Source organism: Oncorhynchus keta, chromosome 27 (genome assembly GCF_023373465.1).
Source record: "Oncorhynchus keta strain PuntledgeMale-10-30-2019 chromosome 27, Oket_V2, whole genome shotgun sequence".
Classification (NCBI taxonomy): Eukaryota; Metazoa; Chordata; class Actinopteri; order Salmoniformes; family Salmonidae; genus Oncorhynchus; species Oncorhynchus keta.
In genome coordinates this window covers 16060869-16088816 of record NC_068447.1, presented here as the reverse complement: position 1 = coordinate 16088816, position 27948 = coordinate 16060869, and the positions used below count along the sequence as shown (strand labels likewise).

Here is a 27948-nt window from a genome sequence, read left to right as displayed (position 1 = left end):
AATAGAGACCTGGGCAGAGGGAGACAGAGAAACACACTTTTCTAATAGAGACCTGGACAGAGGGAGAGGGAGTCAGAGAAACACACTTTTCTAATAGAGACCTGGGCAGAGGGAGACAGAGAAACACACTTTTCTAATAGAGACCTGGACAGAGGGAGAGGGAGACAGAGAAACACACTTTTCTAATAGAGACCTGGGCAGAGGGAGACAGAGAAACACACTTTTCTAATAGAGACCTGGACAGAGGGAGAGGGAGACAGAGAAACACACTTTTCTAATAGAGACCTGGGCAGAGGGAGACAGAGAAACACACTTTTCTAATAGAGACCTGGACAGAGGGAGAGGGAGACAGAGAAACACACTTTTCAAATAGAGACCTGGACAGAGGGAGGGGGAGACAGAGAAACACACTTTTCAAATAGAGACCTGGACAGAGAGAGAGGGAGACAGAGAAACACAATGTTCTAATAGAGACCTGGACAGAGAGAGAGGGAGACAGAGAAACACAATTTTCTAATAGAGACCTGGACAGAGGGAGAGGGAGACAGAGAAACACACTTTTCTAATAGAGACCTGGACAGAGAGAGAGGGAGACAGAGAAACACACTTTTCTAATAGAGACCTGGACAGAGAGAGAGGGAGACAGAGAAACACACTTTTCTAATAGAGACCTGGACAGAGAGAGAGGAGACAGAGAAACACACTTTTCTAATAGAGACCTGGACAGAGGGAGAGGGAGACAGAGAAACACACTTTTCTAATAGAGACCTGGACAGAGGGAGAGGGATACAGAGAAACACACGTTTCTAATAGAGACCTGGACAGAGGGAGGGGAGACAGAGAAACACACTTTTCTAATAGAGACCTGGACAGAGGGAGAGGATACAGAGAAACACACTTTTCTAATAGAGACCTGGGCAGAGAGAGACAGAGAAACACACTTTTCTAATAGAGATCTGGACAGAGAGAGAGGGAGACAGAGAAACACACTTTTCTAATAGAGACCTGGGCAGAGAGAGACAGAGAAACACACTTTTCTAATAGAGACCTGGACAGAGGGAGAGGGAGACAGAGAAACACACTTTTCTAATAGAGACCTGGACAGAGGGAGAGGGAGACAGAGAAACACACTTTTCTAATAGAGACCTGGACAGAGGGAGAGGGATACAGAGAAACACACTTTTCTAATAGAGACCTGGGCAGAGAGAGACAGAGAAACACACTTTTCTAATAGAGACCTGGACAGAGGGAGAGGGAGACAGAGAAACACACTTTTCTAATAGAGACCTGGACAGAGAGAGAGGGAGACAGAGAAACACACTTTTCTAATAGAGACCTGGACAGAGGGAGAGGGAGACAGAGAAACACACTTTTATAATAGAGACCTGGACAGAGGGAGGGGGAGACAGAGAAACACACTTTTCTAATAGAGACCTGGACAGAGGGAGAGGGAGACAGAGAAACACACTTTTCCAATAGAGACCTGGACAGAGGGAGAGGGAGACAGAGAAACACACGTTTCTAATAGAGACCTGGACAGAGGGAGGGGGAGACAGAGAAACACACTTTTCTAATAGAGACCTGGACAGAGGGAGAGGGATACAGAGAAACACACTTTTCTAATAGAGACCTGGACAGAGGGAGAGGGAGACAGAGAAACACACTTTTCTAATAGAGACCTGGACAGAGAGAGAGGGAGACAGAGAAACACACTTTTCTAATAGAGACCTGGGCAGAGAGAGACAGAGAAACACACTTTTCTAATAGAGATCTGGACATAGAGAGAGGGAGACAGAGAAACACACTTTTCTAATAGAGACCTGGGCAGAGGGAGACAGAGAAACACACTTTTCTAATAGAGACCTGGACAGAGGGAGAGGGAGACAGAGAAACACACTTTTCTAATAGAGACCTGGGCAGAGGGAGACAGAGAAACACACTTTTCTAATAGAGACCTGGACAGAGGGAGAGGGAGACAGAGAAACACACTTTTCTAATAGAGACCTGGACAGAGGGAGGGAGACAGAGAAACACACTTTTCAAATAGAGACCTGGACAGAGGGAGGGGGAGACAGAGAAACACACTTTTCAAATAGAGACCTGGACAGAGAGAGAGGGAGACAGAGAAACACAATTTTCTAATAGAGACCTGGACAGAGGGAGAGGGAGACAGAGAAACACACTTTTCAAATACAGACCTGGACAGAGGGAGACAGAGAAACACACTTTTCAAATAGAGACCTGGACAGAGGGAGAGGGAGACAGAGAAACACACTTTTCTAATAGAGACCTGGACAGAGAGAGAGGGAGACAGAGAAACACACTTTTCTAATAGAGACCTGGACAGAGAGAGAGGGAGACAGAGAAACACACTTTTCTAATAGAGACCTGGACAGAGAGAGAGGGAGACAGAGAAACACACTTTTCTAATAGAGACCTGGACAGAGGGAGAGGGAGACAGAGAAACACACTTTTCTAATAGAGACCTGGACAGAGGGAGAGGGAGACAGAGAAACACACTTTTCAAATACAGACCTGGACAGAGGGAGACAGAGAAACACACTTTTCAAATAGAGACCTGGACAGAGGGAGAGGGAGACAGAGAAACACACGTTTCTAATAGAGACCTGGACAGAGGGAGGGGGAGACAGAGAAACACACTTTTCTAATAGAGACCTGGACAGAGGGAGAGGGATACAGAGAAACACACTTTTCTAATAGAGACCTGGACAGAGGGAGAGGGAGACAGAGAAACACACTTTTCTAATAGAGACCTGGACAGAGAGAGAGGAGACAGAGAAACACACTTTTCTAATAGAGACCTGGGCAGAGAGAGACAGAGAAACACACTTTTCTAATAGAGATCTGGACATAGAGAGAGGGAGACAGAGAAACACACTTTTCTAATAGAGACCTGGGCAGAGGGAGACAGAGAAACACACTTTTCTAATAGAGACCTGGACAGAGGGAGAGGGAGACAGAGAAACACACTTTTCTAATAGAGACCTGGGCAGAGGGAGACAGAGAAACACACTTTTCTAATAGAGACCTGGACAGAGGGAGAGGGAGACAGAGAAACACACTTTTCTAATAGAGACCTGGACAGAGGGAGGGAGACAGAGAAACACACTTTTCAAATAGAGACCTGGACAGAGGGAGGGGAGACAGAGAAACACACTTTTCAAATAGAGACCTGGACAGAGAGAGAGGGAGACAGAGAAACACAATTTTCTAATAGAGACCTGGACAGAGGGAGAGGGAGACAGAGAAACACACTTTTCAAATACAGACCTGGACAGAGGGAGACAGAGAAACACACTTTTCAAATAGAGACCTGGACAGAGGGAGAGGGAGACAGAGAAACACACTTTTCTAATAGAGACCTGGACAGAGAGAGAGGGAGACAGAGAAACACACTTTTCTAATAGAGACCTGGACAGAGAGAGGGAGACAGAGAAACACACTTTTCTAATAGAGACCTGGACAGAGAGAGAGGAGACAGAGAAACACACTTTTCTAATAGAGACCTGGACAGAGGGAGAGGGAGACAGAGAAACACACTTTTCTAATAGAGACCTGGACAGAGGGAGAGGGAGACAGAGAAACACACTTTTCAAATACAGACCTGGACAGAGGGAGACAGAGAAACACACTTTTCAAATAGAGACCTGGACAGAGGGAGAGGGAGACAGAGAAACACACTTTTCTAATAGAGACCTGGACAGAGAGAGAGGGAGACAGAGAAACACACTTTTCTAATAGAGACCTGGACAGAGAGAGAGGGAGACAGAGAAACACACTTTTCTAATAGAGACCTGGACAGAGAGAGAGGGAGACAGAGAAACACACTTTTCTAATAGAGACCTGGACAGAGGGAGAGGGAGACAGAGAAACACACTTTTCTAATAGAGACCTGGACAGAGGGAGAGGGATACAGAGAAACACACTTTTGTAATAGAGACCTGGACAGAGAGAGAGGGAGACAGAGAAACACACTTTTCTAATAGAGACCTGGGCAGAGAGAGACAGAGAAACACACTTTTCTAATAGAGATCTGGACAGAGAGAGAGGGAGACAGAGAAACACACTTTTCTAATAGAGACCTGGGCAGAGAGAGACAGAGAAACACACTTTTCTAATAGAGACCTGGACAGAGGGAGAGGGAGACAGAGAAACACACTTTTCTAATAGAGACCTGGACAGAGGGAGAGGGAGACAGAGAAACACACTTTTCTAATAGAGACCTGGACAGAGGGAGAGGGATACAGAGAAACACACTTTTCTAATAGAGACCTGGGCAGAGAGAGACAGAGAAACACACTTTTCTAATAGAGACCTGGACAGAGGGAGAGGGAGACAGAGAAACACACTTTTCTAATAGAGACCTGGACAGAGAGAGAGGGAGACAGAGAAACACACTTTTCTAATAGAGACCTGGACAGAGGGAGAGGGAGACAGAGAAACACACTTTTCTAATAGAGACCTGGACAGAGGGAGGGGGAGACAGAGAAACACACTTTTCTAATAGAGACCTGGACAGAGGGAGAGGGAGACAGAGAAACACACTTTTCTAATAGAGACCTGGACAGAGGGAGAGGGAGACAGAGAAACACACGTTTCTAATAGAGACCTGGACAGAGGGAGGGGGAGACAGAGAAACACACTTTTCTAATAGAGACCTGGACAGAGGGAGAGGGATACAGAGAAACACACTTTTCTAATAGAGACCTGGACAGAGGGAGAGGGAGACAGAGAAACACACTTTTCTAATAGAGACCTGGACAGAGAGAGAGGGAGACAGAGAAACACACTTTTCTAATAGAGACCTGGGCAGAGAGAGACAGAGAAACACACTTTTCTAATAGAGATCTGGACATAGAGAGAGGGAGACAGAGAAACACACTTTTCTAATAGAGACCTGGACAGAGGGAGAGGGAGACAGAGAAACACACTTTTCTAATAGAGACCTGGACAGAGAGAGAGGGAGACAGAGAAACACACTTTTCTAATAGAGACCTGGACAGAGGGAGAGGGAGACAGAGAAACACACTTTTCTAATAGAGACCTGGACAGAGAGAGAGGGAGACAGAGAAACACACTTTTCTAATAGAGACCTGGACAGAGGGAGAGGGAGACAGAGAAACACACTTTTTTAGAGACCTGGACAGAGAGAGAGGGAGACAGATAAACACACTTTTCTAATAGAGACCTGGACACAGAGAGAGGGAGACAGAGGAACACACTTTTCTAATAGAGACCTGGACACAGAGAGAGGGAGACAGAGAAACACACTTTTCTAATAGAGACCTGGACAGAGAGAGAGGGAGACAGAGGAACACACTTTTCTAATAGAGACCTGGACAGAGGGAGAGGGACACAGAGAAACACACTTTTCTAATAGAGACCTGGACAGAGAGAGAGGGAGACAGAGAAACACACTTTTCTAATAGAGACCTGGACAGAGAGAGAGGGAGACAGAGAAACACACTTTTCTAATAGAGACCTGGACAGAGGGAGAGGGAGACAGAGAAACACACTTTTCTAATAGAGACCTGGACAGAGAGAGAGGGAGACAGAGAAACACACTTTTCTAATAGAGACCTGGACAGAGGGTTAGGGAGACAGAGAAACACACTTTTCTAATAGAGACCTGGACAGAGAGAGAGGGAGACAGAGAAACACACTTTTCTAATAGAGACCTGGACAGAGGGAGAGGGAGACAGAGAGGGAGACAGAGAGGGAGACAGAGAGGGAGACAGAGAGGGAGACAGAGAGGGAGACAGAGAGGAAGACAGAGAGGGAGACAGAGAGGAAGACAGAGGAAGACAGAGAGGAAGACAGAGAGGGAGACAGAGAGGAAGACATAGAGGCTGGGAACTGATGATGTATGCATATGGACATTTAGCTCATGGTCACAGACCTGTACAGAGCAAACCCATCATCAGAACAATTCAACCAGCCTTTTACACACGCACACAACCGCGCCCACACACACAGGTGCGCACACACACATACACAGGCGCGCACACACAAGAGGTTGACCGATTCATCGGAATGGCCGATTAACTCGGGCAGATTTCAAGTTTTCAGAACAATCGGAAAGCTGTATTTTTTTTTTTACACCTTTATTTAACTAGACAAGTCAGTTAAGAACACATTCTTATTTTCAATGACGGCCTAGGAACGGTTAACTGCCTCATTCAGGGGCAGAACCACAGATTTTTACCTTGTCAGCTCGGGGGATTCAACCTTACAGTTAACTAGTCCAACGCTCTAACCACCTGCCTCTCATTGCACTCCACGAGGAGCCTGCCTGTTACGCGAATGCAGTAAGCCAAGGTAAGTTGCTAGCTAGCATTAAACTTATCTTATAAAACACAATCAATCGTAATCACTAGTTAACTAAACATGGTTGATGATATTACTAGTTTATCTAGCGTGTCCTGCGTTGCATATAATCGATGCGGTGCGTATCGTTGCTCCAATGTGTACCTAACCATAAACATCAATGCCTTTCAATGCCTTTCTTAAAATCAATACACAGAAGTATATATTTTTAAACCTGCATATTTAGCTAAAAGAAATCCAGGTTAGCAGGCAATATTAACCAGGTGAAATTGTGTCACTTCTCTTGCGTTCATTGCACGCAGAGTCAGTGTATATGCAACAGTTTGGGCCGCATAATTTGACAGAATTTTATGTAATTATGACATAATATTAAGGGTGTGCAATGTAACATGAATATTTAGACTTATGGATGCCACCCGTTAGATAAAATACGTAACGGTTCCGTATTTCACTGAAAGAATAAGCGTTTTGTTTTCGAGATGATCGTTTCCGGATTCGACCATATTAATGACCTAAGGCTCGTATTTCTATGTTATTATGTTATAACTAAGTCTATGATTTGATAGAGCAGTCTGAGTGATGGTAGGCAGCAGCAGGCTCGTAAGCATTCATTCAAACAGCACTTTCGTGCATTTGCCAGCAGCTGTTTATGACTTCAAGCCTATCAACTCCCGAGATTAGACTGGTGTAACCGATGTGAAATGGCTAGTTAGTTAGCGGGGTGCACGCTAATAGCGTTTCAAACGTCACTCGCTCTGAGACTTGGTTGTTCTCCTTGCTCTGCAAGGGCCGCGGCTTTTGTGGAGTGATGGGTAACGCTGCTTTGAGGGTGTCTGTTGTCGGTGTGTTCCTGGTTTGAGCCCAGGTAGGAGCGAGGAAAGGGACGGAAGCTATACTGTTACACTGGCAATACTAAAGTGCCTATAAGAACCTCCAATAGTCAAAGGTATATGAAATACAAATGGTATAGAGAGAAATAGTCCTATAATAACTACAACCTAAAAATACTTACCTGGGAATATTGAAGACTCATGTTAAAAGGAACCACCAGCTTTCATATGTTCTCATGTTCTGAGCAAGGAACTGAAACGTTAGCTTTCTTACATGGCACATATTGCACTTTTACTTTCTTCTACTTTGTTTTTGCGTTATTTAAACGAAATTGAAAATGTTTCATTACTTATTTGAGGCTAAATTGATTTTATTTCTGTATTATATTCAGTTAAAATAAGTGTTCATTCAGTATTGTTGTAATTGTCATTATTACAAATAAATAAATAAAATCGTCCGATTAATCGGTATCAGCTTTTGTTGGTCCTCCAATAATTGGTATTGGTTGACCTCTAGCACACACACACACACACACACACACACACACACACACACACACACACACACACACACACACACAGTCACACACACAGTCACACACACACACACAGTCACACACACACACACACACACACACACACACACAGTCACACACACACACACAGTCACACACACACACACACACACAGTCACACACACACACACACACACACACACACACACACACACACACACACACACACACACACACACACACACACAGTCACACACACACACACAGTCACACACACACACACACACAGTCACACACACACACACACACAGTCACGCGCACACACACACACACAGTCACGCGCACACACACAGGCGCGCACACACACACAGGTGCGCACACACAGGCGCACACACACACACAGGCGCGCACACACACACACGCGCGCACAGTCACACACACACACACACAGTCACACACACACACACACAGTCACACACACACACACACACACACACACACACACACACACCCACAGACACACACACACACACACACACACACACACACACACACACACACACACACACACACACACACACAGTCACACACAGTCACACACACACAGTCACACACACACAGTCACACACACACAGTCACACACACACAGTCACACACACACACACACAGTCACACACACACAGTCACACACACACACACACACAGTCACACACACACAGTCACACACACACAGTCACACACACAGTCACACACACACAGTCACACACACACACACAGTCACACACACACAGTCACACACACACAGTCACACACACACACAGTCACGCGCACACACACACACACAGTCACGCGCACACACAGGCGCGCACACACACAGGCGTGCACACACACACAGGCGCGCACACACACACACGCGCGCACACACACACAGGCGCGCACACACACACACACACACACACACACACAGTCACACACACACACACACAGACACACACACACACACAGTCACACACACACACACACAGGCGCGCACACACACACACAGGCGCGCACACACACACACAGGCACGCACACACACACACAGTCACACACACACACACAGTCACACACACACACACAGGCGCGCACACACACACAGGCGCACACACACACACACACACACACACACAGTCACACACACACACACAGTCACTCACACACACACACACACACACACACACACACACACACACACACACACACACAGTCACACACACACACACACACACTTAGAGCAGCTCATCCTAACCTCCCCAGAGCAGCACAATTAGCCTCCACTGTAACCAGATCTACTGAGGAGAGCAACCAGGGAGGGAGGGAGGGAGGGAGGGGAACCCCCCCCTTCTCACACACACATACACACTCCTCACTCACTCTGACACAGTAAATCATTTGCACCTGCGTGTCTTTTACTGGAGGAAAGTCACACACACCTCAGCAGTCTACAGTAGCTATTTCTGTGTGTGATAATGTGTGAGTCTGTGGTAGTGTGTGTGTGTGTGTGTGTGTGTGTGTGTGTGTGTGTGTGTGTGTGTGTGTGTGTGTGTGTGTGTGTGTGTGTGTGTGTGTGTGTGTGTGTGTGTGTGTGTGTGTGTGTGTGTGTGTGTGTGTGTGTGTGTGTGTACTAAATCATATGAAAAGACGATCCATGGAAGATCACAATGGAAGGTCCCTTTGATCCTCTGTCTCGTGACATCAGTACATATCATGACTGCACTATTCTCTCTAATGTCTTTGTTATATTGTATATTCTTGCTATAAACATGACTGCACTATTCTCTCTAATGTCTTTGTTATATTGTATATTCTTGCTATAAACATGACTGCACTATTCTCTCTAATGTCTGTTATATTGTTAGTTTGCTATAAACGTGACTGCACTATTCTCTCTAATGTCTTTGTTATATTGTTAGTTAGCTATAAACATTACTGCACTATTCTCTCTAACGTCTGTTATATTGTTAGTTTGCTATAAACATGACTGCACTATTCTCTCTAATGTCTTTGTTATATTGTATATTCTTGCTATAAACATGACTGCACTATTCTCTCTAATGTCTTTGTTATATTGTATATTCTTGCTATAAACATGACTGCACTATTCTCTCTAATGTCTGTTATATTGTTAGTTTGCTATAAACGTGACTGCACTATTCTCTCTAATGTCTTTGTTATATTGTTAGTTAGCTATAAACATGACTGCACTATTCTCTCTAATGTCTGTTATATTGTTAGTTTGCTATAAACATGACTGCACTATTCTCTCTAATGTCTTTGTTATATTGTTAGTTTGCTATAAACATGACTGCACTATTCTCTCTAATGTCTGTTATATTGTTAGTTTGCTATAAACGTGACTGCACTATTCTCTCTAATGTCTTTGTTATATTGTTAGTTAGCTATAAACATTACTGCACTATTCTCTCTAACGTCTGTTATATTGTTAGTTTGCACACACACACTACCACAGACACATACACACACACACACACACACACACACACACACACACACACACACACACACACACACACACACACACACACACACACACACACACACACACTACCACAGACACACACACTACCACAGACACACACACTACCACAGACACCGACACAGACACACACACTACCACAGACACACACACTACCAGACACATACACAACACACACACACACTACCACAGAAAAACACACACACAACCACAGAAACATACACACACTAACACAGACAACCACAGGCAGACACACACACACACATACACACACTACTACTACTACAGGCACACAACCACAGAGACACACACTTCAACAGACACACTACCACAGACACACTACCACAGACACTACCACCGACACACACACACTACCACAGACACACACACTACCACCGACACACACACAAACACACACACACAAACACACAACCACAGTCACACACACACTACCACAGACACACACACACTACCACAGACACACACACACACACTACCACAGACACAGACACTACCACAGGCACACACACTACCACAGGCAAACACACTACCACAGACACACACACACTACCACAGACACACACACACACACACACTACCACAGACACAGACACTACCACAGGCACGCACACTACCACAGGCAAACACACTACCACAGACACACACACTACCACCGACACACAAACTCTAGCACAGACAGACAAATACTACCACAGACAGACACACACTACCACAGACACACACACAGACTACCACAGACACACACACATACTACCACAGACACACACACAGACTACCACAGACACACACACAGACTACCACAGACACACACACAGACTACCACAGACACACACACAGACTACCAGACACACACAGACTACCACAGACACACACAGACTACCAGACACACACACACGACCACAGACACACGCACACACACACACCACCACACACACACACACACACACTACCAAAAGACACACACTACCACAGGCAGACACACACACACTACACCAGACACACAACCACAGAGACACACACACTACCACCGACACACACTACCACACACACACTACCACACACACACACACACACACACACACACACACACACACACACACACACACACACACACACACACACACACACACACACACACACACACACACACACACTACACCACAGACACACACACACTCCACCACAGACACACACACACACAACCACAGGCGCACACACAAACAAACACTACCACAGACACACACACACATACACCACACACACACACTACCACAGAAAGACACACACACACATAACCACAGACACACACACACACTACCACAGACACAGACACCCACTACCACAGGCGGACACACACACACACACACTACTACAGACTCACAACCACAGACACACTTCAACAGACACACTACCACAGACACACACACACTACCACAGACACACACACACTACCACACACACACACACACACACACACACACACACACTACCACAGGCACACACACACACACACACACACACACACACACACACACACACACACACACACACACTACCACAGGCACACACACACACACTACCACAGGCACACACACACTACCACAGACACACACACACTACCACAGACACACACACACACTACCACAGACACATTACCACAGGCGCAAACACACACACACACACACACACACTACCACAGACACACACACACACTACCACAGACACACGCACACACACACACTACCACAGACACACACACAATACCACAGGCACACACACCCTACCACAGACACACTACCACAGACACACACACACGACCACAGACACACACACACACACTACCAGACACACACACACACACACTACCAGATACACTACCAGACACACACACACACACTACCAGACACACACGCTACCACAGACACACACGCTACCACAGACACACCAACACACACACACACTACCACAGACACACACACACCAACACACACACGCACACACTGACTACCACAGACACACACACCAACACACACCGACTACCACAGACACACACACCCACAGAGTGAGAAAGTCACTTCTATGGAGTTCGTGTCTGCACATATTTGGATATATACCCAAAAACCACAGCATTCTGTTTTATACAATATTCACAATTTGGTTTGGCAAAAACATTGAGAAAGAAAATAGGAGAGTCAAAAAATGTGTATATCTTAAAGGCTTATGTGCTGGAGTCAGAGACAGAGAGTCAGAGAGACATGGAGAAATGGAGTCAAAGAGACATGAAGTCAGAGAGACATGGAGTCAGAGAGACAGAGAGACATGGAGTCAGAGAGACAGAGAGACATGGAGTCAGAGAGACAGAGAGTCAAAGAGACATGAAGTCAGAGAGACATGGAGTCAGAGAGACAGAGAGACATGGAGTCAGAGAGACAGAGAGACATGGAGTCAGACAGACAGAGAGTTAGAGAGACAGAGAGTTAGAGAGACAGAGAGACATAGAGTCAGAGAGACAGAGTCAGAGAGACAGAGAGTCAGAGAGACATGGAGAAATGGAGTCAGAGAGTCAGAGAGAAATGGAGTCAGAGAGACAGAGAGACATGGAGTCAGAGAGACAGAGAGACATGGAGAAATGGAGTCAGAGAGACAGAGAGACAGAGAGTCAGAGAGTCAGAGAGACATGGAGTCAGGGAGAAAGAGAGACACGGAGTCAGAGAGACAGAGAGACATGGAGTCAGAGAGACAGAGAGTCAGAGAGACAGAGAGACAGAGAGAAATGGAGACAGAGAGACATGGAGACAGAGATACATGGTGTCAGAGAGACATGGGGTCAGAGAGACATGAAAACATGGAGTCAGAGAGACATGGAGCCAGAGAGACATGAAAACATGGAGTCAGAGAGACATGGAGTCAGAGAGACAGAGAGACATGGAGCCAGAGAGACAGAGAGACATGGAGCCAGAGAGACAGAGAGACATGGAGCCAGAGAGACAGAGAGACATGGAGCCAGAGAGACATGTAGTCAGAGAGACATGGAGTCAGAGAGACATGGGGTCAGAGAGACAGAGAGACATGGAGCCAGAGAGACAGAGAGACATGGAGCCAGAGAGACAGAGAGACATGGAGCCAGAGAGACATGGAGTCAGAGAGACATGGAGATGTGAAAACATGGAGTCAGAGAGACATGGAGACAGAGAGACATGGAGCCAGAGAGACATGGAGTCAGAGAGACATGGAGATGTGAAAACATGGAGTCAGAGAGACATGGAGACAGAGAGACATGGAGACAGAGAGACATGGAGACAGAGAGACATGGAGTCAGAGAGACATGGAGTCAGAGAGACCGAGAGACATGGAGTAGAGAGACATGAAGAGATGGAGTTAGAGAGACATGAAGACATGGAGTCAGAGAGACATGGAGTCAGAGAGACATGGAGTCAGAGAGACCGAGAGACATGGAGTCAGAGAGACATGAAGAGATAGAGTTAGAGAGACATGAAGACATGGATTCAGAGAGACATGGAGACAGAGAGACATGGAGAGACATAGAGACAGAGAGACATGGAGAAATGGAGTCAAAGAGACAGAGAGTCAGAGAGACATGGAGTCAGAGAGACAGAGTCAGAGAGACAGAGAGTCAGAGAAACATGGAGAAATGGAGTCAGAGAGTCAGAGAGAAATGGAGTCAGAGAGACAGAGAGACATGGAGTCAGAGAGACAGAGAGACATGGAGTCAGAGAGACAGAGAGACATGGAGTCAGAGAGACAGAGAGTCAGAGAAACAGAGAGACATGGAGTCAGAGAGACAAAGAGACATGGAGTCAGGGAGACAGAGAGACATGGAGTCAGAGAGACAGAGAGACATGGAGTCAGAGAGACAGAGAGTTAGAGAGACAGAGAGACAGAGAGAAATGGAGACAGAGAGACATGGAGACAGAGATACATGGTGTCAGAGAGACATGGGGTCAGAGAGACATGGAGACAGAGATACATGGTGTCAGAGAGACATGGAGTCAGAGAGACATGGAGACAGAGATACATGGTGTCAGAGAGACATGGGGTCAGAGAGACATGGAGACAGAGATACATGGTGTCAGAGAGACATGGGGTCAGAGAGACATGGAGACAGAGATACATGGTGTCAGAGAGACATGGGGTCAGAGAGACATGGAGACAGAGATACATGGTGTCAGAGAGACATGGGGTCAGAGAGACAGAGAGACATGGAGCCAGAGAGACAGAGAGACATGGAGCCAGAGAGACAGAGAGACATGGAGCCAGAGAGACATGAAAACATGGAGTCAGAGAGACATGAAAACATGGAGTCAGAGAGACATGGAGTCAGAGAGACATGGAGACAGAGAGACATGGAGTCAGAGAGACATGAAAACATGGAGTCAGAGAGACATGGAGTCAGAGAGACCGAGAGACATGGAGTAGAGAGACATGAAGAGATGGAGTTAGAGAGACATGAAGACATGGAGTCAGAGAGACATGGAGTCATGGAGTCAGAGAGACATGGAGTCAGAGAGACCGAGAGACATGGAGTCAGAGAGACATGAAGAGATGGGGTCGGAGAGACATGAAGACATAGAGTTAGAGAGACATGAAGACATGGATTCAGAGAGACATGGAGACAGAGAGACATGGAGAGACATAGAGACAGAGAGACATGGAGTCAGAGAGACATGGAGTCAGAGAGACATGAAAACATGGAGTCAGAGAGACATGGAGACATGTAGTCAGAGAGACATGGAGTCAGAGAGACATGGAGTCAGAGAGACAGAGAGACATGGAGACAGAGAGACAGAGAGACATGGAGTCAGAGAGACAGGGAGACATGGAGTCAGAGAGACATGGAGTCAGAGAGACAGAGAGGTCCTTCTGTAGCACAGTTGGTAGAGCATGGCGCTTGTAACGCCAGGTTAGTGGGTTCGATTCCCGGGACCACCCATACGTAGAATGTATGCACATGACTGTAAGTCGCTTTGGATAAAAGCGTCTGCTAAATGGCATATATTATTATATATTATTATTAGAGACAGAGAGACATGGAGTCAGAGAGATATTAAGACATACAGTTAGAGAGATATGAAGACATGGAGTCAGAGAGACAGAGAGACAGAGAGACATGGAGACATGTAGTCAGAGAGACATGAAAACATGGAGTCAGAGAGACATGGAGTCAGAGAGACAGAGAGACATGGAGCCAGAGACATGGAGTCAGAGAGACATGGAGTCAGAGAGACAAAGAGACATGGAGTCAGAGAGACATGGAGTCAGAGAGATAGAGAGACATGGAGACAGAGAGACATGGAGACAGAGAGACATGGAGTCAGAGAGACATGGAGACAGGGAGACATAGAGACAGAGAAACATGGAGACAGAGAGACATGGAGTCAGAGAGACAGAGAGACATGGAGACAGAGAAACATGGAGACAGAGAGACATGGTGTCAGAGAGACATGGTGTCAGAGAGACAGAGAGACATGGAGTCAGAGAGACAGAGAGACATGGAGACAGAGAGACATGGAGTCAGAGAGACAGAGAGACATGGAGTCAGAGAGACAGAGAGTCAGAGAGACAGAGAGTCAGAGAGACATGGAGACAGAGAGATATGGAGTCAGAGAGATATGGAGTCAGAGAGACATGGAGACAGAGAGACATGGAGTCAAAGAGACATGGAGACAGAGAGACATGACATGGAGTCAGAGAGACATGGAGACAGAGAGACATGGAGTCAGAGAGACATGGAGTCAGAGAGACATCGAGACAGAGAGACATGGAGTCAGAGAGACATGGAGTCAGAGAGACATGGAGACAGAGAGACATGGTGTCAGAGAGACATGGAGACAGAAAGACATGACATGGAGTCAGAGAGACATGGAGGCAGAGAGACATGACATGGAGTCAGATAGACATGGAGACAGAGAGACATGGAGTCAGAGAGACATGGAGTCAGAGAGACATGGAGTCAGAGAGATATGGAGACAGAAAGACATGGAGTCAAAGAGACATGGAGACAGAGAGACATGACATGGAGTCAGATAGACATGGAGACAGAGAGACATGGAGTCAGAGAGACATGGAGTCAGAGAGACATGGAGTCAGAGAGATATGGAGTCAGAGAGACATGGAGACAGAGAGACATGGAGACAGAGAGATATGGAGTCAGAGAGACATGGAGACAGAGAGACATGGAGACAGAGAGACATGGAGTCAGAGAGACGTGGAGTCAGAGAGACATGGAGTCAGAGAGACAGAGAGACATCGAGACAGAGAGACATGGAGTCAGAGAGACATGGAGACAGAAAGACATGGAGTCAAAGAGACATGGAGACAGAGAGACATGACATGGAGTCAGAGAGACATGGAGTCAGAGAGATAGAGAGACATGGAGTCAGAGAGATATGGAGACAGAGAGACATGACATGGAGTCAGATAGACATGGAGTCAGAGAGACAGAGAGACATGGAGACAGAGAGATATGGAGTCAGAGAGTCAGAGAGACATGGAGACAGAAAGACATGGAGTCAAAGAGACATGGAGACAGAGAGACATGACATGGAGTCAGAGAGACATGGAGACAGAGAGACATGGAGTCAGAGAGACATGGAGTCAGAGAGACATGGAGTCAGAGAGATATGGAGTCAGAGAGACATGGAGACAGAGAGACATGGAGACAGAGAGATATGGAGTCAGAGAGACATGGAGACAGAGAGACATGGAGACAGAGAGACATGGAGTCAGAGAGACAGAGAAACATGGAGACAGAGAGACATGGAGTCAGAGAGACGTGGAGTCAGAGAGACATGGAGTCAGAGAGACAGAGAGACATGGAGACAGAGAGACATGGAGTCAGAGAGACATGGAGACAGAGAGACATGGAGTCAGAGAGACAGAGAAACATGGAGACAGAGAGACATGGAGTCAGAGAGACGTGGAGTCAGAGAGACATGGAGTCAGAGAGACAGAGAGACATCGAGACAGAGAGACATGGAGTCAGAGAGACATGGAGTCAGAGAGACAGAGAGTCAGAGAGACAGAGAGACATGGAGTCAGAGAGTCAGAGAGACATGGAGACAGAGAGATATGGAGTCAGAGAGACAGAGAGTCAGAGAGACATGGAGACAGAAAGACATGACATGGAGTCAAAGAGACATGGAGACAGAGAGACATGACATGGAGTCAGATAGACATGGAGACAGAGAGACATGGAGTCAGAGAGACATGGAGTCAGAGAGACATGGAGTCAGAGAGATATGGAGTCAGAGAGACATGGAGACAGAGAGACATGGAGACAGAGAGATATGGAGTCAGAGAGACATGGAGACAGAGAGACATGGAGTCAGAGAGACAGAGAGACATGGAGTCAGAGAGACAGAGAAACATGGAGACAGAGAGACATGGAGTCAGAGAGACGTGGAGTCAGAGAGACATGGAGTCAGAGAGACAGAGAGACATGGAGACAGAGAGACATGGAGTCAGAGAGACATGGAGACAGAGAGACATGGAGTCAGAGAGACAGAGAAACATGGAGACAGAGAGACATGGAGTCAGAGAGACGTGGAGTCAGAGAGACATGGAGTCAGAGAGACAGAGAGACATCGAGACAGAGAGACATGGAGTCAGAGAGACATGGAGTCAGAGAGACAGAGAGTCAGAGAGACAGAGAGACATGGAGTCAGAGAGTCAGAGAGACATGGAGACAGAGAGATATGGAGTCAGAGAGACAGAGAGTCAGAGAGACATGGAGACAGAAAGACATGGAGTCAAAGAGACATGGAGACAGAGAGACATGACATGGAGTCAGAGAGACATGGAGACAGAGAGACATGGAGTCAGAGAGACATGGAGTCAGAGAGACATGGAGACAGAGAGACATGGAGTCAGAGAGACATGGAGTCAGAGAGACATGGAGTCAGAGAGACATGGAGACAGAGAGACATGGAGTCAGAGAGACATGGAGTCAGAGAGACATGGAGTCAGAGTAAGAGAGTCAGCATATTTTATCATGTGGTGGGATCGGAGCGGCCCGTCTCACACTCACAGAGAGAGAGAGAGAGAGAGAGAGAGAGAGAGAGAGAGAGAGAGAGAGAGAGAGAGAGAGAGAGAGAGAGAGAGAGAGAGAGAGAGAGAGAGAGGGGGGGAGGGGCGGGGGATCAAATGTCACAGCCACCACTCTGTCACAGCCACCACTCTGGCACAGCCACCGCATTGAGAGTAGGGCAGTATGATGTAGAGTATACATACCACCATGAGTTGGCCTCCACCACCACCTGCAGGAGCAGTGTGAGCAGTGTGAGGGCGAACACACACGGTCTGGAGTCCAACACACTCCCCGCCGGTGCCGAGGGACAGCATACACGCACCAGCCTCCGCAGGAACAACATGCTGGATCAGTTACTGAATGAGCTCTGTGGAGAGACGGCAGTACAGACAGATCAGACAGGCACACACACACGCACAACCGATAGCCAGTCCACATGCACGCTCACACACACACAGAGCAGAGGACTGTACACATATCCTGTCTGTCTGAGTCCATCTGTATCCACAGTCAGACTGTGAAAGGGTAAGAGGGCGTTACAAAATGCTGTGTATGGTATGTGGTGTGTGACTGTCAGAGAGATAAAGAAACATTACTTATGAGTGTACTGTTGCTCTCCCTCTGTGTGTACATACATATATATATATCGCTACATATACACACATATACAAATATCTGTGTGTGAGCATGTGTGTGTGAGCGTGTGTGTGTGTGCCTTGTATTGCTTGCAGCAGAGCAGTCCTCTGGCAGCAGGTGAGTGTGTGAATCACAGAAGACAGAATAACAATGGCCTTCAAACCCCCTTCAACCAGACATTCCTAACAGACAGTCAGTTCATTATACCAACGATAAGAGCATTCTTCTCCTGCGCCAATCAGACAAGGAGAGAGAGAGACCCCCTCTGTTCAACTATAGCACAGTGATGCACTTAAATTGACATGTAATGCGCAGTTAAAAACAGATGAGATAAAAATACACACATTCCCACAGAAGCTCTAAATATACATTCATATTCTGTTTCTTAAGTCGGCATCTTCTTAAAGGATCCTAGTCCATTGATGAAATGTCCTATCAGCCTCTCTCCCACTGTTCGGAGACAAGTTTTTCCAGTTCGCGTATAGCTTAAATATTGCTTTCGCATTTGACCAATCACTAGACCTATTTCAATTCATGACGATGTGAAATATTGGTGTATTAGACTTAGGCTAGCCTATGTTGATTAAATCAATTACAAGACAAGCATAAGCTATTTATTGAGTTATGAGGAAGTTCTGTAAACTATTAATTCTATTATTATTTAATTGCGTCATATTTTTTAACAAATACTATTTTAGGATCATTTTAAATGATACGAAATAAATACAACTGTCCATAATTTAATGAAGCCTAAACATTAGGCTATTTATCCGTTCGTGACCCAGTTACAAGGCTGTCCTATTCCCCAAAAAATATTGTTCTGTGGGTTTGAAAATGAACACTTTTTACATCCAAATGAATGCACTTTTTGCCATTAATATTTTATTCGTTAATTCGTTACATAATAATTTGTAAGTAAGTTATTATAACACTAATCGTCCTAATAACAAGTGTTCACCACGGAATAACCCATCATTTGAATTTTAAAAAATGCGCAGAAAGCATTAATGTAGATATTTATCTACATTACGTTTATAAATGCGTGGATCATATATATAAAATAAAATAAATATTAAATGTGGAATTGGAAGGCTACTACATTTTAAATAATGACAATATGAAAACCTAAATGGATATCTTTAAAAACATAGTGTGTGTGTTTTTTTTAAACGTAATTTCTTATTAGTATGGCATACGCTTTGAAGCGGTACATGCAGGCCAGCAACCAACTACTTAATAATGGGTGGTAGGTTACAGTGTCGATGTCCAGGTGAAGTTGAGATTTTATTAACTGTAAATTACTTTTGAAAATCGTGATTTTCATGCGAAATGTGCAAACAATTCCGTTTTTGGGTCTGGAATAATTTGAATGTCTGCTGTTCTGATTCTAATGAAAAGGCAAACGTCATAACAGTCTAAATAATGTCCCTCAAATGTTTCCTGCTGTTTAGAAAGTGGCATCTCTGCATGGTCATTTTCGAGTTTAATTCCAAATGTTCTCTCACTCACACACATTTTCAGTTTGCGCACTGCCGTTCGGGCTCGCGGCTAAAGTCCCCATTTTTATATAGGCCGTGAAAAATGCCCGGCCCGGTTACATCAAATCATTTATAAACTAAATGTATAGCCTACATTAGTCTGAATGAACGCCACCGCTTGTCTCGGATATTGCTGGCTTCCTTCAGTCCTACGGGTGCATGGAGTGGGCTGAAATAGGGAGAGCAATGGGGTGCACGTGAAAGCTGAATCAGTGGAAGGCTAACCTTTAACCGGTAACCGTGACCTGTCATACAAACAACCAGGTTTGAGGTCCTGGAGACGCCTCCATTTCGTCAATTCAGGGGTTCAATTGAATGAAATTCCAATTAATTCAAAACATTATTTTAAGAGTCATTCATTTTCTTGAATGAACCCAACAAGCAAGTGATGCAGAGAAAACACCGTTCAGACCAGACCACCACTCCTCGGTATTAACGATATGGTCAGCGCACACCGAGTAGGGCTATTGAATTATGATGGAAACGGCCTAATTTCGGCTCCACCCTGAGCAGTGAGAATCATGAATGGACTTGGACGGGCAAAAAAAAGTTATTACATATCAGCTAATCAAATTAACTAAATTAATGTTCAAATCTTACAGGGTAAAACATACAAACGCGTTGGTTTTGATACCCCTGTATAATACTCGAATATAATAAATGAATACCATCTACACATTTACAGGGGAATAAATTAAGCCTAAACCATAATACGAAATATCGGTCAATATTTAAATAGTACGTTTCAAATATTTAATATCGCCTATTTCTGTTTCTGAGAACAACTCTGAAGAGAAAATAAACATGACCAAGGAGTAAAAGGCCTGTGTAGCTCAATCATTTATCGTCAGATTGACAAATAAATGCTCCTGTAAAAAGCGTCCTTGACATGGTTTATTGATTATTCTTGGAAGGATAATGAATAAACCAGTGTATGTCCATTGTTTCGTCCATGTCAGATGTAGACTAAATGTACATACATGAAAAACCGCCTCCAAGGGACGCTGTGCTTTTTTATTAACAGTCAACATAAATAGATGCATTAAGCGTTACCAAATATTCATCAATGCATATCAGTTTCCAACACACACACACACACACACACACACACACACACACACACACACACACACACACACACACACACACACACACACACACACACACACACACACACACACACAAACACACAAACACATACACACTCACACACACACACACACACACACACACACACACACACACACACACACACACACACACACACACACACACACACACACACACACACACACACACACACACACACAGTTTTAGGAGGCCAGAGGAGGGAGCCAGAGTCTATGTTTTGATGGACGGAGAGGGAGCAGAGCATGCGAAGAGAGAGAAAGAGAGCAAGGGTGGCATTACAAATTAAAACATGTGGCATTAGTTTAACACTGCACAAACAAAGAGTTTTAAAAAGTGTACTTCAGGAGAAAAATTATAATGGTTAAGATAAAAATGCTTTTATATAGGCTGCGGTCAAACAAACGAGAATCATTCCTAACGAAAAATTAGTCCTAAGCATGCCAAGAATCGAGGACATAATTTGGGAAAAGGTTTTCGTTTTTTTTAGTTGCTAACCGATCTCTAAATAACTATTCGATAACGAACAAAATCAGACAGAAAACTATACTCACCACTGAAAACAATTATTTACGAACGATAATCCACTTTGGTGAGATGATTATTAAAGGAATAATCCCAGTGCCAAGGCCGTAGTGGGCTCGAGAGACTCCTTTTACTTATACCGTTGGCTCAGTTCGGTTTCTATCCAAAGCAGTTAGTGCTAAATCGTGGTTGTACGGGATAGTGTCCGGTGTGTAACGGAGGAGGGTGGCAGTAACCGTGATAGTCCTGCGGCTCAGTGTCGGAAGACTGGCATAGGCGATCCGTTATCTACGAATGCGCTCCGTGAGCGCGGGACAGCGGAGAGGAGAGCTCTTGCAGAGACGACGGGGGTTATTTACAATGTCCAGCAGCACTGTGAATATTTAGAGCCTTTAACAAACGTGGGCGTGAATCCGCGGAAACACTTAATGACAAATAAAACATTCACAAGAAACTAACTAGCAAGTGCCGGTGGCCAGAAACGTCAGCTGTAATAAACTGTTGCCAACGCTCTTTTGATGGTTGGGAGGATTGATAGCGGTAGCTTTATCCTTCCAAGTTTCCTTGCAGATTTGTAGAGGTTCCGACGGCTTTGTAGAGGTTCCGACGGGCTGGCACTAATGTGTAAAGCGCAGGTAAACACATGAACTGGCGATAGGTGAGAAGAGATGATCCTACAGCGGTGACACCTTGAACTCAGAGCGTGTTCTACCTGTGGTAACATCCACACTGCAGGGTTCCTCGCCACAAACCTGAGGCCGTTATTTCATCCTCCATTCTGCACAGAACTACGCCGCGCTCCCCTGAACTCCTCCGTTGATTTACTATGGAACAAAAACTTTACCAGCAAAAAGTGCGTTCAACACATCCAACGTTGAGTGGTGGAAGACACGAATTGCCGCAAGTCCACTCCAAGCTCGTCACTGGAAGAAAACTCCAAACAGCATTACTGTGTGAGAGATGGAGAACTCGCTTGGAGAAGGTACGCTCCCGCCCGATAGTGTGTGTGTGTGTGTGTTGAAGAGCAACTCCTTCTCCTTCTGTCACCTGCCTCGTCGCCTCCTCTCTCTAACTAGCAAACCCTAGCACTGATGCGCGGGGGAAAACTTCTAGATGGCGCATGCGTTCCACATTTTCTCCCAAAGCCCTTCTTTAAAGTCACTAAACTTTCTACGGCAAAGAAAGCGGGCCAAGTGGGAAAGACTCGCAACTTGCGTCTAGGTGAAATTGTAAAAAAAAAAAAAAAAAGGGCGGAACGGGCTGTAACAAAACAAGCGTCTCTATTACCTAAAATAAACGTATAAAGCACCCGGGGCTATTAGTCTATCCGTGCCAGAGCCGAGTTAGGATTTTCAGACGCAGGGGATCGAGTTACCTCCCAGTAAAAACCAAGACATGCAGTTCGACACTGTTTGCTTATACAGAGTGCTCTCATCATGCGCAGGACTGTATGCATAAGCATTATGGTCATTAGAATAACTATTATTTTATCGCCGAACATGGACGTTATCGCAGAACACTGGACATGAACAAGATGGAGGTATGACGGCGAAGTGTTCCGGGTTTGTGACATTATTGTTTAACAGACTTTCAGACTACAAGCTCCAAACTTTTTTTTTTAGGAGAGAGAAGTCGGGGGCAGCAAACCATTATTAATTGGTTTAAAAGTATTTCCACCAATCACATATCTGGTTTAAATGTATTTGGATTCTAGTGGATTTGAGAGGAAAGGAAATAAAACAAATCTATCAATGATTGTTAGGAAAAAAACTACTTCTAAATGCTAACTAAACATATACTTTCTGCTTTGTCACCTGAATGCCTGGCTGCCTGCCCAAATAAAGACTTGTTCAAACTGTGTGTGTGTGAGTGTGTGTGCTCTGATGTCACGTTCACATTCATAGTGCCTGCCAATCTTTGAAAGGCCTGCCTCTGCAGTGTTTTTTTGTGATCGGAGAGATGACTGAGTTTGCCCTTGGAGTCCTCATTGTTGTGTCTGTGTGTGCACCATAGAGGTGCCATGAGATCGCACCAGACAGTCACTGTATCATTAAGAGAGGGAGAGGCCAAGCTGTTGTCTGTAAGCACAAAGTGAAGGAGAGCTTTACATTGTAACACTGTCATCATCCATCAGGGGAGAAAGGTGAGAGAGGGAGGGACAGAGAGACATTGCCTGCCTTACTAGTCTCCATAGCTGTAGTGTAGACAGTGCTGAGCCCATGCTCCATTGCTGATAGCTGGCTTGTGTGCAGTATGCATTATTATTAAGGCAGCGGTTGGATGAGCTGTGACTGGGTTAGTGGTCCTAGCCCCTGCCGAGTCCCCGAACATCCGGATGTTCTGGTTTCCAGGGGAAATGGAAAGAGAGCCTGTGACGTCACTTCCACTTTTGGACGTTAACAAGGCGTTACTCCAGCTTAACTCCTCCTCCATATTTACTGGATTGGTTGAACAGAGCAGAAGAGAACTTCCCCTGACAGTCTTTTGACCAGTATGTAGGGGATCCAGTTTCAGGCATGGATTTTATGCCTGCTACGTTAGGTTCCAGTGGCCCTAAAACAAGCCCAACCACGTAACTAACCCCCCTTTAATCACCACCACTCACTACCCCTTCCCCCCAGGAGGAAAGCTGGACAACATCTGTCTGAGTCTATGAGAGAGAGAGAGAGACAGAGAGACAGAGAGAGAGAGAGAGACAGAGAGCGACACAGAGAGAGAGAGAGATAGAAAGAAAGAAAGAAAGAAAGAGAGAGAGAGAGAAAGAAAGAGAGAGAGAGAGAGAGAGAGAGAGAGAGAGAGAGAGAGAGAGAGAGAGACAGAGACAGAGACAGAGACAGAGACAGAGAGAGAGGATGAGAGACGGACAAAAATATGGATTTAGGGAGACCATGAAAAAGGGAAACAAAATCACACTATTGTTTCAATCTCAGAAAAGTTGATGATTTCAAAATATCCACTGATTATTAACATAACTATTGATAAAATTCATGTTAAATTATGTTTGTGATTATCTGATAAAGATACATTCTCCGGACAGTTGAGAAAAACGCCACACTTTTATTGAACGAGAAACTAATATTGACCATGGCAACACACTGTATAACAAGTCAATAGCAGAGTTTGAGCATATTGAGACCTCACGCTGTTCACACACACGCACGCACGCACGCACATACACACACACACACACACACACACACACACACACACACACACACACACACACACACACACACACACACACACACACACACACACACACACACACACACACACACACACACACACACACACACACACACACACACACACACACACACACACACAACACACACAGAGAGAGAGAGAGAAAACTGTACAAGCTAAACACTTACTGCTGGTTCAGTAGAACGGAGATCAGGTCACCTTCAAACACCACGACATCCTCAATAGTAAACTGATATGTATAGACAACTCGTCCCCTGAAAGCAGCACTCCTCAATCTCTGATTCCAAAATGATGATTGGGGAGTGCTGACTTCAACATGGATACCTAAATACTGCCACTCCAATGCATGTTGCAATTAAACTAGTCAATAAATACACTACTAAATAAAACATCACCCACAAGCAGAAACACACAACTGATACAAACCTCAAAGAGAACAGTACTCAATCTGTTTCAGATGTAGAAAAACAAACACAACATGATACTCGTTAGTCAAACAAAGTACAGCAGGGGGAGAGAAAAACACAAGAGAAAAAACAACCTCTAAACAGATCCTAGTTTGATTTCCTCAGAGGGTTTTGTTTGGTCACAGTTTATACCCTTCACCCGGAGAGGGACGAAGTTGCCCCTAGACACTGGTCTGAGGTCAGTTGTGTTTTCCCACTTGATAGTTAAGGATTTTGAAAGGGCACTGATCCTAGATCAGTTCCTATGGACATTGTCTACCTGGAGCACTGTCAACCAAGAGAGCTGTCCAGTGATAGGATGACAGGAGTGTTTCCAGACTTAAGAACATTCAGAGAAAGGTAGCATACACAGAACACTTCTCTGGGTACTCTTTGAGGGTTCTAGAGTAATAGGAACCCGGTTCCCCTCTCAGTGTCTCTCTGCTGACAGGGAGTGGTTCCTTTGGCACGGTACATTGAGAAGGTCCATGTGGATCTGAGGTCCATGTTGTGGACCATGCTAATGCTATCCGTATGTGGCTACGTAAACAAACCCACATCAGGATTTGCTCTCTCCCATAGTCTTTCAAGGGCTCACAAACTATCTAAAAAAACGACACACAAAAAAATTATGTTTGGTCACTCTCAATGGTCCTTTCTGATTGGTCCTTCTGGTTTTTAGGCTGACTAGTTTGTTGTCTAGGATTCATCAGTCAGTCAGTGAACCTGGCAGGGGCAGCGAGATGATTGGTTGACTGTTGGAGAGTTAAAGTCGTAGTTCATAAGTACAGTGGAAACAGTCAGGGTTACATGTCCAACGGAGCCTCGGAGGTCATGGGACTTTACGGAGGTCATGGGACTTTACGGAGGTCATGGGTCTTTACGAGTCTCGGCTCTCTGATTGTCAAACACTGGGAGGAAAGAGAGCATCTCTGCAACGGAAGGCAGGAAAATAATTATCTTCAACCATGGCAGGTGGGCAGGATCCTGGGACTCTGCTGCAGCCAGTCTGGTCCCTGGATCAGTAGAGCTGCTCCACCGGGATGAACAGGAGTGTGTGTTTGGTTCAAAACCCGGCTCAATAGCAGCTGTAGGGAGACATAGAAAGAACAGGCATCAGTGTGAGAGAACACTTTATAAAACACGCACATGAAGAAGGGTGTTTCATCAGAGCTTGTTATGTGGATTAAAGGAAACCTCAGCCAACTCCCCAGTGCTTCGTAACAGGCACCACGTCACATCTACCTACCAGAGCAGCATAAACAGACATCAGCCAGTGATGGAGAAATCAACTCAAACGGTTTCTTCCATACAAGCGTGTTTGGTTTTTTTCTTAGTTATAGCATGACTGTTTTGTCCCTCTAACAGTCTGGCAAGTCTCCAGATCTCCTTAAGAATGCGTTAAACGTATTTGGCACAGACCCAAACATCGAGTGCTCATTTGTAACAAACTAAAATCGGAATGTGTCTGTTACTTAGGTCTTTGTTGAGAAGCCAGCCAGCAACAAAATCAAGTCCAGGGTCTCATTTGTGGGTTGAGTTTAAAAAACAATGATGTATGCCATATACAGATGTAGGATCTTAATTTGATCACCTGTTACAGGATAACTTTCCTGCAATGCAAAACAAACTTGTAGTGTATTTTAGGTTTAAAAAGGGTTCTGAAGTTTGTAATTTCAACTTAGAAAATTCAGACTTGATTTTCCCTTGCGAAAAACGAATTAACCCCTACAAAAATGTCCATTAATTATAATCCATATAATAACTCACATTTCCTGCCGCTGAATTATTATTTTCCTGCTATACGAAACTGGCTCAAATTAAGATCCTACATCTGTAAGACCAGGGCGCCCCATTGGCTGAGCAAACAGTTCTCAAAATAACCACCAATCAAGAACGGCGATCCCATCAGTCACTCGGGAAAGGCTAGAAAGGAGAACAAACACAACTAGGAGAGCAAGAAAAGAGGGGGAGAGAACAGACAGAAAGAGAGAAAGAGTTAAAGCTTGACTGAAAGGCGGACCATGTAGACTCGAGGGTGAAATGAAGAGTGCAGAATCCTGTGGAATTTGTTCAGGTCTGCAGGGCTTCTGGTTCTCTTTCTGTCTCCCTCTCTCTGGCTGCTGATTGGCTGCTGGGCCGAAGACCACCATCCATTACAGACGTAAAT

At 45.3% G+C, this 27948-nt stretch overlaps 2 protein-coding genes across 4 annotated transcripts in view; both read right to left on the bottom strand.

Moving 5' to 3' along the window:
- The window catches only part of wnt5a (wingless-type MMTV integration site family, member 5a), a 40949-nt gene extending 17589 nt beyond the window's left edge, over positions 1–23360 (bottom strand). Inside the window, exons 1-2 of the mRNA XM_052481814.1 lie at positions 22155–23360; positions 18502–18665 (exon numbers count right to left, since the gene is read on the bottom strand). Coding sequence (XP_052337774.1) covers positions 18502–18641 — 140 coding nt within the window. The 5' untranslated portion in view covers positions 18642–18665; positions 22155–23360. The remainder of the gene's footprint in view (positions 1–18501; positions 18666–22154) is intronic.
- Positions 23361–25032: 1672 nt separating this feature from the next.
- The window catches only part of LOC118378578 (ERC protein 2-like), a 613000-nt gene continuing 610084 nt past the window's right edge, over positions 25033–27948 (bottom strand). For all 3 annotated transcript variants that reach the window (XM_052481811.1, XM_052481812.1, XM_052481813.1), the window contains one exon: positions 25033–26866. The gene's annotated coding sequence lies outside the window, so the exon portion shown is untranslated. The remainder of the gene's footprint in view (positions 26867–27948) is intronic.